The sequence below is a fragment of the Mandrillus leucophaeus genome, unplaced genomic scaffold, assembly GCF_000951045.1.
Source record: "Mandrillus leucophaeus isolate KB7577 unplaced genomic scaffold, Mleu.le_1.0 Scaffold74, whole genome shotgun sequence".
In the NCBI taxonomy this organism is placed as follows: Eukaryota; Metazoa; Chordata; class Mammalia; order Primates; family Cercopithecidae; genus Mandrillus; species Mandrillus leucophaeus.
The window spans coordinates 2605945-2619315 of NW_012108030.1; the positions used below are offsets into that span (position 1 = coordinate 2605945).

The 13371-nt window shown below is 47.0% G+C and overlaps 1 protein-coding gene across 1 annotated transcript in view; it reads right to left on the minus strand.

The window, feature by feature from the left end:
* The window catches only part of MYH14 (myosin, heavy chain 14, non-muscle), a 145176-nt gene extending 136089 nt beyond the window's left edge, over window positions 1-9087 (minus strand). Inside the window, exon 1 of the mRNA XM_011966061.1 lies at window positions 8971-9087. Within this exon, the coding sequence (XP_011821451.1) occupies window positions 8971-9087 (117 nt within the window). The remainder of the gene's footprint in view (window positions 1-8970) is intronic.
* Window positions 9088-13371: the final 4284 nt, after the last annotated feature.

The following is a 13371-nucleotide window of genomic DNA, read 5'->3' on the forward strand; positions in this document are numbered from 1 at the left end:
GATGGATGGATGGATGGATGGATGGATGGATGGATGGATAAATGGATAGATGGATGGATGGATGGATGGATGGATGGATGGATGGATGGATGGATGGATGGATGGATGATGGATAATGGGTAATGGATAAATGGATGGATGGATGGATGAAGGAATAAATAGTGTTTCATGCCTTTGTGGCTTCGCATATGCTGTGCTTTCTGCCTGTTACTGCCTCTCTCCATCTCCCCATGTCAGGAAACTCCAGGCGAACTTCCCAAGGTTCAAAGTGTGTTATGGGTTCCCTCATCTCACCCTGCTTCCATCCCATGCCCTGCCACGGCTTGCACACACTCTTCACACTGGGTTGGGATGCTCTGTCTCCTGGTACCTTTCCACACTAGCAGCCCTTCCAGGGCTCAACGTGCATCTAAGTCATGTCTGTGTCCAGCCTGACCCAGCACAGGGCACATAGGATGATGAGGGCTTGCAGGGATGTGTGCTGTGCATGTGGGTGAGGGATGAAGTGGGTCTCTGAGCCTGAGGGCTGGGGCAGCAGATATCTCTGACACCATCATTGTCTGCGGGGTCAGAGGGCGGTCTGCAGATTTGAGTGGGGATTTGGGGTGTGTTTGGCATCTGGGTGAAGGGTCTGAGAGGAGACAGGTCTGCATCTCTGGCATCTCATTTGGTCCTTGAAATCCCCAGACTCCAAGATCAGGATATTTATTCATTCTGTGTAATCTTGAGCAAGCCCTGTCCCTCTCCAGGCTTTAGTAAATGGGAGAGGGGGGTCAGACTAGCCGTTTCAAAGCTTTTATTCAGTGCTGACCTGCTAGGAGTCCATGACCCACTCTGTTCCTCTCTCTGCTTGCCCTGGTCACCCTGAATTGTATCCCTCTCCGCCTCCCCTACCAGCTTGGAGGCACTAGAGGACAGAGCTCGGGACTGACCCATCCCTGGGACTAGTAGCTCCACATAGGTCAGAGTCGAACTCATGCTAGGTCCCTGGGATCTCCCCGCACAAGATCTGGAACACCGCATGCCTCAAGGGAGGGTCTTGACTAAGAAAATGCAAGGAAATATGACTTTTTGTCACCTGGTGAGCTCCTACTCATACTTCAAAACCCAACTCAACATTCCCCCTTTGAGAAAACGTCTCTGACTCCTCATGTTTGACCAAATAATAACAGCTAATACTTTTATGACGCTTGAGCTTACTTATACATACATATTGAATCATTTCACTCACCACAAGCCTCGAGGATTAGATCCTATTGTTTCACTCCCTTTTACAAATGGAAAAAAAAAACAACTTCTAACAAATAGAATAAGGCAAATGCAATGGGATATTGATTCCATGATTAGGTTATAAAATACTATTACTTCTATCACGCTAGCTGACTCTCTCCCTCCTCTCCGGTTTGATAAAGCAAGCTGCCATATTGGAGAGGTTCGCGGGGCAAGGTGATGATGGTCTCTGACCCATCAACAGAATGCTGAGAAACTGAATCCTGCCAATAACCATGAATGAGCATGGAAGCTGATCCTTCCCCAGTCGAGCCTTGAGACCACAGCACCAGCCAACACTTAAATTTCAGACTTGTGAGGTCCTGAAGAACAGGATCACTACAGCTACTTTTGTTTTATTTGATACAGGGTCTTGCTCTGTTGCCCACGCTAGAGTACAGTGATCCAGTCACAGCTCACTGCAGCCTCAACCTCCTGGGCCCAAGTGATCCTCCTGCCTCATGCTAAGTCCTGGGATCTCCCAGCACAAGATCTGGAACACAGCATGCCTCAAGAGAGGGTCTTGACTAAGAAAATGAAAGGAAGTATGACATTTTGTCACCCAGTGAACTCCTACTCATACTTCAAAACCCAACTAAACGTTCCCCTTTTGAGAAAATGTCTGTGACTCCTTATGCTTGGCCAAATAATAATAGCTAATACTTTGATGATGCTTGAGCTTACTTATACATACATATTGAATCATTTAACCTCCTGAGTATCTGGGACCACAGGCATGTGCTACCATGCCCAGCTAATTTTTTTGTAGAGATGGGGATCTCCCTATGTTGCTCAGGCTAGTCTTGAACTCCTGAGCTCAAGTGATCTTGAGCCTTGGCCAACCAAAGTGCTGATTATAGGTGTGAGCCACCATACCTGGCCCACTACAGCTATTTTTAAAACATTATTTTATTTTTGAATTAAAACAATTCTAATTAATTACACAAGATGGAAAAAAATCAAGTGATAGAGAAATGTTTCCCTTGACCAATATCCTCTATTTCACTTAACCAACAAAATGTACCTCTGACACCTGATAATGTTTTGGTGTGGATTTTATTATGAAGAATTCACCATATTTTAGCCGGGCATGGTGGCAGGCTTCTGCAATCCCAGCTACTTGAGAGGCTGAGGCAGGAGAATTGCTTGAACCCCGGAGGCGGAGGTTACAGTGAGCTGAGATTGCGTCACTGCACTCCAGCCTGGGCAACAGAACAAGACTCTGTCCCCCAACCACCTCCCCCCCCAAAAAAAAAAGAATTCATTATCATTGGAACTGGATGCTAATTCTAGCTGCCCTTATTGGGAAGTTGTATGTGGTGGCACCATTTTATATATTTTATACACATGAACTCATTCAGACCTTACGTCAGCCCTGTGAGGCAGGTACCATCGATAGTCTTGTTAGAGATGAAGAAACTGTGGCTGGGAGAATTTCAGGTGTCATTCCAGCTCACATAGGTAGAATGGCAGGGCTGGGATTTGAACCTAGGGAGTCTAGCAACCACTCTAATGTTCTACCCTGAGAAAGTGCCTCCCCACCCCTGAGAGGATCATGGTTACCTCTGGGTCCCCAGTCTTTTCCTGGGCAGCTCACTCAGAAGGCAGTTTCCTGGCTTGCACCCAGGGGTGCCAGCTGCATAGATCCGGGGGCAGGGGCAGGGACCTGCATTTTTACGAGTCCCCAGGTGATCTGTGGCAGATGGCTGTTGATTGTACTTGAGCCAAAACACTTAGCACCATCCTTGATTCCTCTTTCCTTCTTACCTCTACTTCCAGTTTATCAGCAAAAGTAGTCAACTTGACCTTCAAAATACATCCAGAATCTGATTGGGTGCGGTGGCTCACGCCATGTAATCCCAGCGCTTTGGGAGGCCGAGGCAGGCGAATCACTTGAACCCAGGAGTTCAAGACCAGCCTGGCCAACTTGGTGAAACCCCATCTCTGCTAAGAATACAAAAATCAGCTGGACATGGTGGCACACGCCTGTAATCCCAGCTACTCAGAGGCTGAGGCAGGAGAATCGCTTGAACCCAGGAGGTGGAAGTTGCAGTGAGCTGAGATCGTGCCATTGCACTCCAGCCTGGGCGACAAGAGCGAAACTCCATCTCAAAAAAAAAAAAAAGTCGGGCGCAGTGACTCACACCTGTAATCCCAGCACTTTGGGAGGCTGAGGTGGGCGGATCACAAGGTCAGGAGATTGAGACCATCCCATCCTGGCCAACATGGTGAAACTCTGTCTCCATTAAAAACACAAAAATTAGTTGGGTGTGGTAGTGGATGCCTGTAATCCCAGCTACTTGGGAGGCTGAGGCAGGAGAATTGCTTGAACCTGGGAGGCAGAGGTTGCAGTGAGCTGAGATTGTGCCACTGCATTCCAGCCTGGGCAACAGGAGCAAAACTCTATCACACACACACACACACACACACACACAAAAGCGAACTGGGTGTGGTAGCACACACCTGTAGTCTCAGCTACTTAGGAGGCTCAGGTGAGGCTGAGGCAAGAGGCTCGCTTGAATCCGGGAGGCAGAGATTGCATTGAGCTGAGATCGCACCACTGCACTCTAGCCTGGCTGACAGAGTGAGACCTTATTTCAAAAAAAAATCTATATCTATATAATCTCTAGCTCTAGCTCTAGCTCCAGAATCTGACCCCTTCTTGCCACCCCCACTGCCTCACTCTGGTCAAATCCACCATCATCTGCCTAGACCACCGCCACCACCTCCTCTCTGGTCTCCCCACTTCCCACTGCGTCTGCTCCCACAGGGCAGTCAGAGGGACCCTCTTAGACCTCAAGTCAGCTCCTGTCCCTCCTCTGCTCAGACACCGCCCCCACCTCGACATGGCCCCGAGTAAAACAAAAGTCCTCACCAGTGACCCACTTTGCCCCTTATTTCTCTTCACCTCTCCCCCTCTCCCCCTGGCTCCTGCCACTACAGCCACACTTTCTCCCTTGCTGTTCCTCAAATGCAACGACACGTTCCCACCTCAAGGCCTTTGCACGGCTGCTCCTTCTGCCTGGAATGCTCTTCCTCCCAGACGTCCTCCTAGTTCTCATCTCATTCATTCAGGCCGCTGCTTAAATGTCACGTTGGCATTGAAGCCTTCTCTGGTCATTTGTTTAATACCTCACCTGGCGCCCAGGCACCGCCCCCCCTTTTACTTGCCGCTTGTTTCTGTCTTTCCATAGCAACCTTTGACCTTCTCACCTGTGACACCATTTATTTATTTGTTGTGTTTGTTATTTATTGTCTGTCTCTCTTTGACTGCAGAATATCCACCCTATAGAGGGGAGGGACTCAGTTTCATTTACTGTTCTGTCCCTAGCACCTAGGACAGTTCCTTGTACATGGTAAGTGCTGGATAAGTGAATAAAACCTTTTATTTTTTCTCACTCACCTGTTAAGTGAGTAAAAGAAACTCTCTGAGAAATTCTGCTGTAGCTGGTAGGGTGCTGGAGAACTTTGCTTCCTCATTGCTTTCACATGCTGCCGGCATTTTCTTTCTCTTTTTTTTAAATAGAGAGGGGCCCAGGTGCTGTGGCTCATGCCTATAATCCCAGCACTTTGGGAGGCCACGGTGGGCTGATCACCTGAGGTCAGGAGTTCAAGACCAGCCTGGCCAACATGGTGAAACCCCCATCTCCAATAAAAATACGAAAGTTAGCTGGGCGTGGTGGCAGGCACCTGTAATCCCAACTATTTGGGAGGCTGAGGCAGGAGAATCGCTTGCACCTGGGAGGTGGAGGTTGCAATGAATCAAGATCGTGCCACTGCACTCCAGCCTGGGTGACAGAGCAAGACTCTGTCTCAAAAAGTAAAAAATAGTAATAGTAAAATAAATAGAGACAGGGTCTCATTACGTTGCCCAGGCTGGTCTCAAACTCCTGGCCTCCACTGATCCTCCCTTCTTGGCCTCCCAAAGTGCTGAGACAAAAGGTGTAAGCCACTAGGCCCTGCTGCTGCTGGCATTTCTAAGACACTGATCAGAAAGGAGAAGAAGGTCACCAAAGCTATTCTTTTTAATGTAAAGCAATTTTAATTCCACAAAATAGAAAAAATGTAAACACGAGGGTAATATTTCCCTTGACCAGGCCCTTCCTTTTCACTCTGCCTTCCAGATGTACCCCTGATAACATTTTGGTGTAATTTCTTTGAAAAATATATATATTTTTTCAGACAGGGTCTCACTCTGTCACTCAGCCTGGAGTGCAGTGGCGCAATCACAGCTCACTGCAGCCTAAACTTACCACCCCAGGCTTAAGCTGTCTGCCCACCTCAGCCTCTAGAGCAGCTGAGACCACAGGCACTCACCACCATGGCTGGTTAATTTTTTTATTGTTTTGTAAAGATGAGGTGTCACTTTGTTGCCCAGGCTGGTCTCGAACTCCTGGGTTCAAGTGATCCTCCTGCCTTGGCTCCCCAAGGTGCTGGGATTACAGGCATGAGCCACTGAGCCGGATCTAACATTTACCATTTATTTACATTGGGGTCAGCAAATGACAGCCCACAGGCCACACTGGCCCACTGCCTGGGTTTATAAACTTTTATTGGAACACAGCCATGCTTGTTGGTTTAGTATTGTCTGCGGCTGTGGCTGCTTTCATGCTATAAGGGCACAGTTAAGCAGTTGTGACAGAGACCATATGTTCAAAGCTGAAAATATTTACCATCTGAGCCTTGACAGAAAAAGTTTGCCAACTCCTGTTTTACATATATAGATGCAGAACTGAGAAATATTATCATTTCTTGAGTTTAGGGATATAGGATGATACTCAATATAGGGACATTTGACTTGCCTTTTTTTTTTTTTTTTCCTTTTTGAGACGAAGTCTCACTCTGTCGCCCGGGCTGGAGTGCAGTGGCGCAATTTCAGCTTACTGCAACCTCTACCTCCTGGGTTCATGCGATTCTCATGCCTCAGCCTCCCCAGTAGGTAGGATTATAGGCGCCCACTACCACACCCAGCTAATTTTTGTATTTTTAGTAGAGACAGGGTTTCACCATGTTGGCCAGGATGGTCTTGATCTCCTGACCTCATGATCCGCCTGCCTCAGCCTCCCAGAGTGCTGAGATTACAGACGTGAGCCACCGTGCCCAGCCTGTGCTCCTATGTTTTAATTCACCTTTATCTTGTCTACACCGCACTGTATTCAATGGCCGCAGCCTAGCTGTGGTTCCTTTGACTCCTCACCCATTGGTAGGGCTGTTGGTGGTTTTCCACGTTCCACCTTTACAAGCCACAACACACTGAGCCTCCTTCTTCCTACTTCCTCATGCTCGAGTAGTGATATTGCTGGGTCAAAGAGTATGTACAGTTAAGACTTGCATAGACGTTGCCAAGCTGCCGCCCACAACAAGACTATTTTCCTTTTTAGGAAAAAAAAAAACACGAAAAAGAAACCAGTGCAGTCGAGTATTTATTACATGGCTGTTCCCTGAAAGGTTCCACCCCTCAGGTGGGTCACCTATAATTCACTGAACCCTGGACATGCTGTGGACTCTCAGTCCTTTGAACTGGCTGGTCCATTCTCCACCCTTCTCTGCCTGGTGACATGCTGCTAGAGCTTTAAGACCCACCTTAGATAATGGGGTAGAATTTTGTGACATTCACTGTGCATTTCTCCCAGGATCCAGCAATCCCATTTCCAAGTAGGTACCATAGAGAAGCATACACAGGTAACATACAAGGACATATCCCAGGATGCCCACGGCAGCATTATGGGTGGGAATGGGGAGGTGGAGACCACCATGGGGTCTGTTTCGTGGGGAGCTGGTAAGCAAAAGGGAGTGGATTCCTCCATGGTGTCCTAGAAGCAATAAATCAGTTTCACTTGGTAACATGGAGAGATCATAAAAACATAATACTGGTCCGGGCGCGGTGGCTCAGGCCTTTAATCCCAGTACTTTGGGAAGCCGAGGTGGGCAGATCGCTTGAGGCCAGGAGTTTGAGACCACCCTGGGCAACATGGCGAAATCCCGTCTCCACTAAAAAATATAAGAAATAGCTGGGCTTGATGGTGTGTATCTGTGATTCCAGCTACTTGGGAGGCTAAGGCACCAGCTCTGTTTTAAAAAACAAAAACAACGAAACAAAAAAATTAATGTTGAATTGAAAAGTAAGAAACAAAACAGTCTATAGCACAATTTAAAAGATAGCATTTATCCTTTGTGTCAATTTAGAAGATATAATTACACAAAGCAATGCCGTCTGGTCTGTAAGCATTTCTACCTACCCAAGATTGCGTGAATGTTAGAGGTGTTAGGGTTTGTTTATGGGGCACCAGAGGAGGAAACAGGAGTCTGGAGTATTAAAGGGAAAAATAAGAAAGAAAGCAAAATCGGGATATGGACAAATGATAGAGAAACAGGAACAGAAAATATGACGGAATTCTATGCACCAAAGTCCATGCCCTATAAAAGGATCTGTCCTGGAGGACAATCGCTTCTCAGAAGCCTTCTACAAATGGCGTCCCCAACCCTCAATTCCTTCCCCAGCTAGAATCAGTCCCTCTCTCCTCTCGCTTCCTTTCAACGTCTTCTGCTGCTACCATCAATGCACAGCTTCACCAGACTAACACTGTGTCCATGACCATCTCCCCAGCCACAGCAGGAACATTTTGAGGGAAGGAAACAAGTGTGTGCCTCAATGTTCCTGATCTGTAAGAAGGGGGATGGTGATCAAAGTATCTGCTGGCCGGGTGCAGTGGCTCACGCCTGTAACCCCAGCACTTTGGGAGGTTGAGGTGGGCAGATCACTTGAGCCCAGGAGGTTGAGGCTGCAGTGAGCTATAATTGCACCACTGAACACTCCAGCCTGGGCAACGGAGCAAGATGCTGTCTCGAAGGAGTGAAGGAAGGAAGGAAGGAAGGAAGGAAGGAAGGAAGGAAGGGAGGGAGGGAGGGAGGGAGGGAGGGAGAGAGGGAGGAGAAGGCAGTAAGGCAGGACAGGAAAAGTATCTACCATTTACAGCTGTTGAAGGGTTAAATTAATTAGTTCACGTCCTGTGCTTAGCGTAGTGATTTTGGCCCATTGCAAGTCCTCAATAAATGTTGGTGGCTGCTATTATTATTACTATTATTATTATTATTTTTGAGACAGAGCCTTGCTCTGTCGACCAAGCTGGAGTGCAGTGGTGTGCTCTCTCCTCACTGCAACCTCTGCCTCCCCGGTTCAAGTGATTCTCCTGTCTCAGCCTCCCGAGCAGCTGCGACTACAGGCATGCGCCACCATGCCCAGCTAATTTTTGTATTTGTTGGTAGAGATGAGGTTCCACCATGTTAGCCACTCTGGTCTTGAACTCCCCACCTCAGGCGATCCTCCCGCCTCAGCCTCCCAAAGAGCTGGCGGGTGCCTGTAATCCCAGCTACTCGGGAGGCTGAGGCAGGAGAATCACATGAACCTGAGGTTGCCACTGCCCTCCAGCCTGGCCGATAGAGCAAGACTCAGTCTCAAAACAAACAAACAACAAAACCAAAGAGCTGGGATTACAGGCGTGAGCCGCTGCACCCGGCCGGTGGCCATTACTTTCAGCATCATTATTATTATTGGGCTTGGCCTCATGACATGGGGAGAGGCCTCACCCCAATGCCCCCTTCTTCAGGATGTCTTCCCTGATTGTTCCGTAGGGATCCCTGCCAGTGCCTGCGGCATCTCCCTTACAGCCTCTTCCCCAGGCGTGGACACTGCCTGCTTACCTGTCGGTCTCCCTCACTGGGCTGGGGAGTCCTCAAAGACCGGGACCAGCGTTGGTTTCCCTCAGGTTCCTTGGAGACTGGCATAGCGGCTGGTGTCCCTCGGGCCTTCAGGGACATCTGTCTGCCTGAATGGAATGCAGGCTGGGAGGGCAGATAAAGCAGGTGTATGATTAACGAATATATGGAGGGGTGTAGATGATGATAGCTCGGTGACAAAGGTAGAAACCGAGTCCTCATCTGGTTTCAACCCACCCCCTTCCTCCTCCCTACCACTCCTCTGCAAGCTCCCTGCACTCCGGGCTCCTGGCCCAGGAGCCACCCCTGTCCTGAACCTGAGCCCCGGGAGGGTCCTTTCCTTGCAATGTCCTTCCTCCCCTTCCTTCATCCCCAGCGTGGCAGATGACAAGGTGTGCACAGTCAACACCCTCAGGAATCTTAGTCTTTGCGCACGTGCCGTGGGTCCCTTGGCATCCAATAAATCTTACAGACCCTTCCCCCGGAATTATCTTTTTAAATCAGGCTTATTAAATACATGTACGAATTTATAATTTTTGAGTATATTTTCACAATTTTTTTTTTTTTTTTTGAGACGGAGTCTCACTCTGTCACCTAGGCTGGAGTACAGTGGTTCAATCACAGTTCACTGCAGCCTCAATCTCCTGGGCTCAAAGAATCCTTCTGCCTCAGACTCCCGAGTAACTACAACCACAGCCTTGCACCACCACATCCAGATAAATTTTTTAAAATTTGTATAGAGATGGGGGGGGTCTCACTATATTGCCCAGGCTGGTCTCGAACTCCTGGACTCAAGAGATCCTCCCACCTTGGTCCCCCAAAGTGGTGGGATTACAGGCTTGAGTCACTGTGCCCAGCCTCAGTGCTATGCTTTTTGACAAATGCTTACACCCATGTAACCACCACCAAAATTAAGACACAGAACAGATCTGTCACCCTTGAAAATTCCCTTGTGCCTCTTTGTAGTCAGCTCCTCTCTTGCTCCTGACAATCACTGCTCTGTTTTCAGCCCCTGTGGTTTGCCTTTTGCAGGATGTTATATAAATAGAATCACAGAGTGTATAGCCTCTGAGTCCGGCATCTTCCATTTAGCATGATGCATGTGAGATTCACCCATGTTGTGGTACGTGTCAGGAGTGTATGCTTTTTCATTGCTGAGTAGTATTCCATTGTACAAATATATCACAGTTTGTCTATACATTCCCTAGTCAAAGGATATTTAGCCTGTATAATTCTTTGGTGTGGCAATAATGAATATAGAATGATGTTTTTATTTTATTGTTGTTATTTAAATATAGAGATGATGTCTTGCTATGTTGCCCAGGCTGGTCTAAAACTCCTGGGCTCAAGTGATCCTCCCACCTTGGCCTCCCAAAGTGCTGGGATTACAGGCGTGAGCCACTGCACCCAGCCCAGTGTTTTTAAATGTGTAAAATTACTGTATATTATTTATCATAATGAAATGTACCAGAATGACTAAAATAAACAAGATTGACAACAACTGTTGATGAGGATGTGGAGCAACTAGAATTCTTTTATACTGATAGTGGGAATGTAAAATGGTACAATCACTGTCGTAGGATGAATAGTGGCCCCCCAAAGATGTCTGCATCCTAATCCTTGAAGTCTGTGAATATGCTACTTTACATGGCAAAAGGAACTTGGCAGTACTGTAATTAAGGATCTTTTTTCTTTTCTTTTCTTTCTTTCTTTTGTGTGTGTGTGTGTGTGTGTGTGTTTGTGTGTGACAGAATCTCACTCTGTCACTCAAGCTGGAGGGCAATTGTGCCAACAGAGCTCACTGCAACCTTGAACTTCTGGACTCAAGCCATCCTCCTGCCTCAGCCTCCTGAGTAGCTGGGACTACAGGCCTGCACCACCACGCCCAGCTAATTTTTAAAAAATTTTTCGAAGAGATGGGGTCTCTCTGTTTGCTCAGGCTGGTCTCAAACTCCTGGCCTCAAGCAATCCTCTTGCCTCCACCTCCCAAACTGCTGGGATTATAGGCATCAGCCACCATGCCCAGCCCATAGTTCATTTTAAACATTCCACAATTGGGCTGGGTGCGGTGGCTCATGCCTGTAATCCCAGCACTTTGGGAGGCTGAGGTGGGCAGATCACGAGGTCAGGAGATCAAGACCATCCTGACTAACACGGCGAAACCCCGTCTCCACTAAAAATATAAAAAATTAGCCAGGTGTGGTGGCGGGCGCTTGTAGTCCCAGCTACTCGGGAGGCTGAGGCAGGAGAATGGAGTGAACCCAGGAGGCGGAGCTTGTAGTGAGCTGAGATCGCACCACTGCACTCCAGCCTGGGCGTCAGAGCAAGACTCTGTCTCAAAAGAAAAAAAAAAAACATTCCACAGTTGATGGGTTGCTGCGCATTTACATTGTTTCAGTGTTTTGCTATTGTAGATAAGGGAATTTTTTTTTAAAGCATCTTTTTATACATACCTCTTTGTGAACGCAGGCCAATTATTTTTCCCTAGGGTGGTCACTAGTAAGTGGTACTGCTGGATCTTAGGGTATATGCATTTTTCCCTAATACTTACGGAACATTTCAAGGATACAGAAAATTTGGGAGGAAAAAGTGTACAATGAACCTCCAAGTAGTCACTGGCTAGATTCTACAGCTCTTAATATTCCGCTGTATTAGGCTGGGTACAATGGCTCATGCCTGTAATCCCAGCACTTCGGGAGGCCGAGGAGGGAGAATCACTTGAGGCCAGGAGTTCAAGACCAGCCTGGCAACATAGTGAGATCTCCTGTCTATAAAAAATCAAAAAATGAGGCAGGAGGATCGCTTGAGTCCAGTAGGTCAAGGTCAAGGATGCAATGAGCTGTGATCATGCCAATGCACTCCTGCCTGGGTAACAGAGTGAGACTCTGTCTAAAAAAAAAAAAAAAAAAATATATATATATATATGTGTGTGTGTGTGTGTATATATATATGTGTGTGTGTGTATATATGTGTGTGTGTGTATATATATGCTGTATTAGCTGCATTGGATAAAATATGTATCCATTCATCCTTCTCTCTATTTCAGCAATTCTAAACCAAGGACAAATTTGTCCCCCCAGGGACATTGGCAATGTCTGAAAACATTTACTATTGTCAACCTGTGTGTGTGGGAGTGCTGTTGGCATTTAGTGGGTAGAGGCCAGGACGTCAACCACATCCTACAATGCACAGGACAGCCTCCCACAACAAATAATTCTCTGGCCCCAAATGTCAATAGTACTGGAGTTGAGAAACTGCAGTTTATCTATTCATGAGAATAATCTACAGACGTCAGTAGACTTCAGCCATAAACACTTCATTGTACACATCATTAACTCAACTTTAATATTTGTTTAGGGTTCCTTTTTTTAAGGTAAAATTTACAGACAGTTAAATGTACAATTCCTAAGCATACCGTTCATTGAGTTTTGACAAATGTATACACCCAACTAGAAAAAGATAGAACATTTCCATATCCTAGAAAGTTACCTGACACTCTCCCCAGCCAACTCGCACCTCCTCCCACCCCCAGGCAACTAATGTTCTGATTTTTATCACCATAGATTAGTTTTGTCTGTTCTAGAGCTTTTTATAAATAGAATCCTGTAGTAGATTATCTTTTCTGTTTCTTTCACTCCACATAAAGCTTTTGATATTCATCCATGTTGTTATATGAATCAGTCATTTGTCTCTTTATTTGTATTTATTTATTTATTTATTTATTTTGAGACGACATTTTGCTCTTGTTGCCCAGGCTGGAGTGCAATGGCACAGTTTCAGCTCACTGCAACCTCCACCTCCTGGGTTCAAGCGATTCTCCTGCCTCAGCCTCCCAAGTAGCTGGGATTACAGGCGCCCGCCACCACGCCCGGCTAATTTTTGTATTTTTGAGACGGAGTCTTCTTCTGTCTCCCAGGCTGGAGTGCAGTGGCACGATCTTGGCTCACTGCAACCTCCGCTTCCCAGGTTCAAGCGATTCTCCTGCCTCAGCCTCCAGAGCAGCTGGGATTACAGGCACGTGCCACCATGAGCAGCTACTTTTTGTATTTTTAGTAGAGACAGGGTTTTGCCATGTTGGCCAGGCTGGTCTTGAACTCCTGAGCTCAGGTAATCCGCCCGCCTCAGCCTCCCCGAGTGCTGGGATGACAAGGCATGAGCCACTGTGCCTGGCAAGTCATTTGTCTGTTTTAATTGCTGTCTAGTATTCCATCATATGGATGTGCCAGCTTGCTCATCCGTTCTCAGGTTGATGGATAGCTGAGATATTTTCAGTTTGGGGTTATCATGAATAAAGCTAGGTGAGTATCTTGCATGAGTCTTTTTGTGGATATATGTTTTCATTTCTCTTGGGGTAAATACCTAAGACTGGAATTTCTTGGTCGTAGA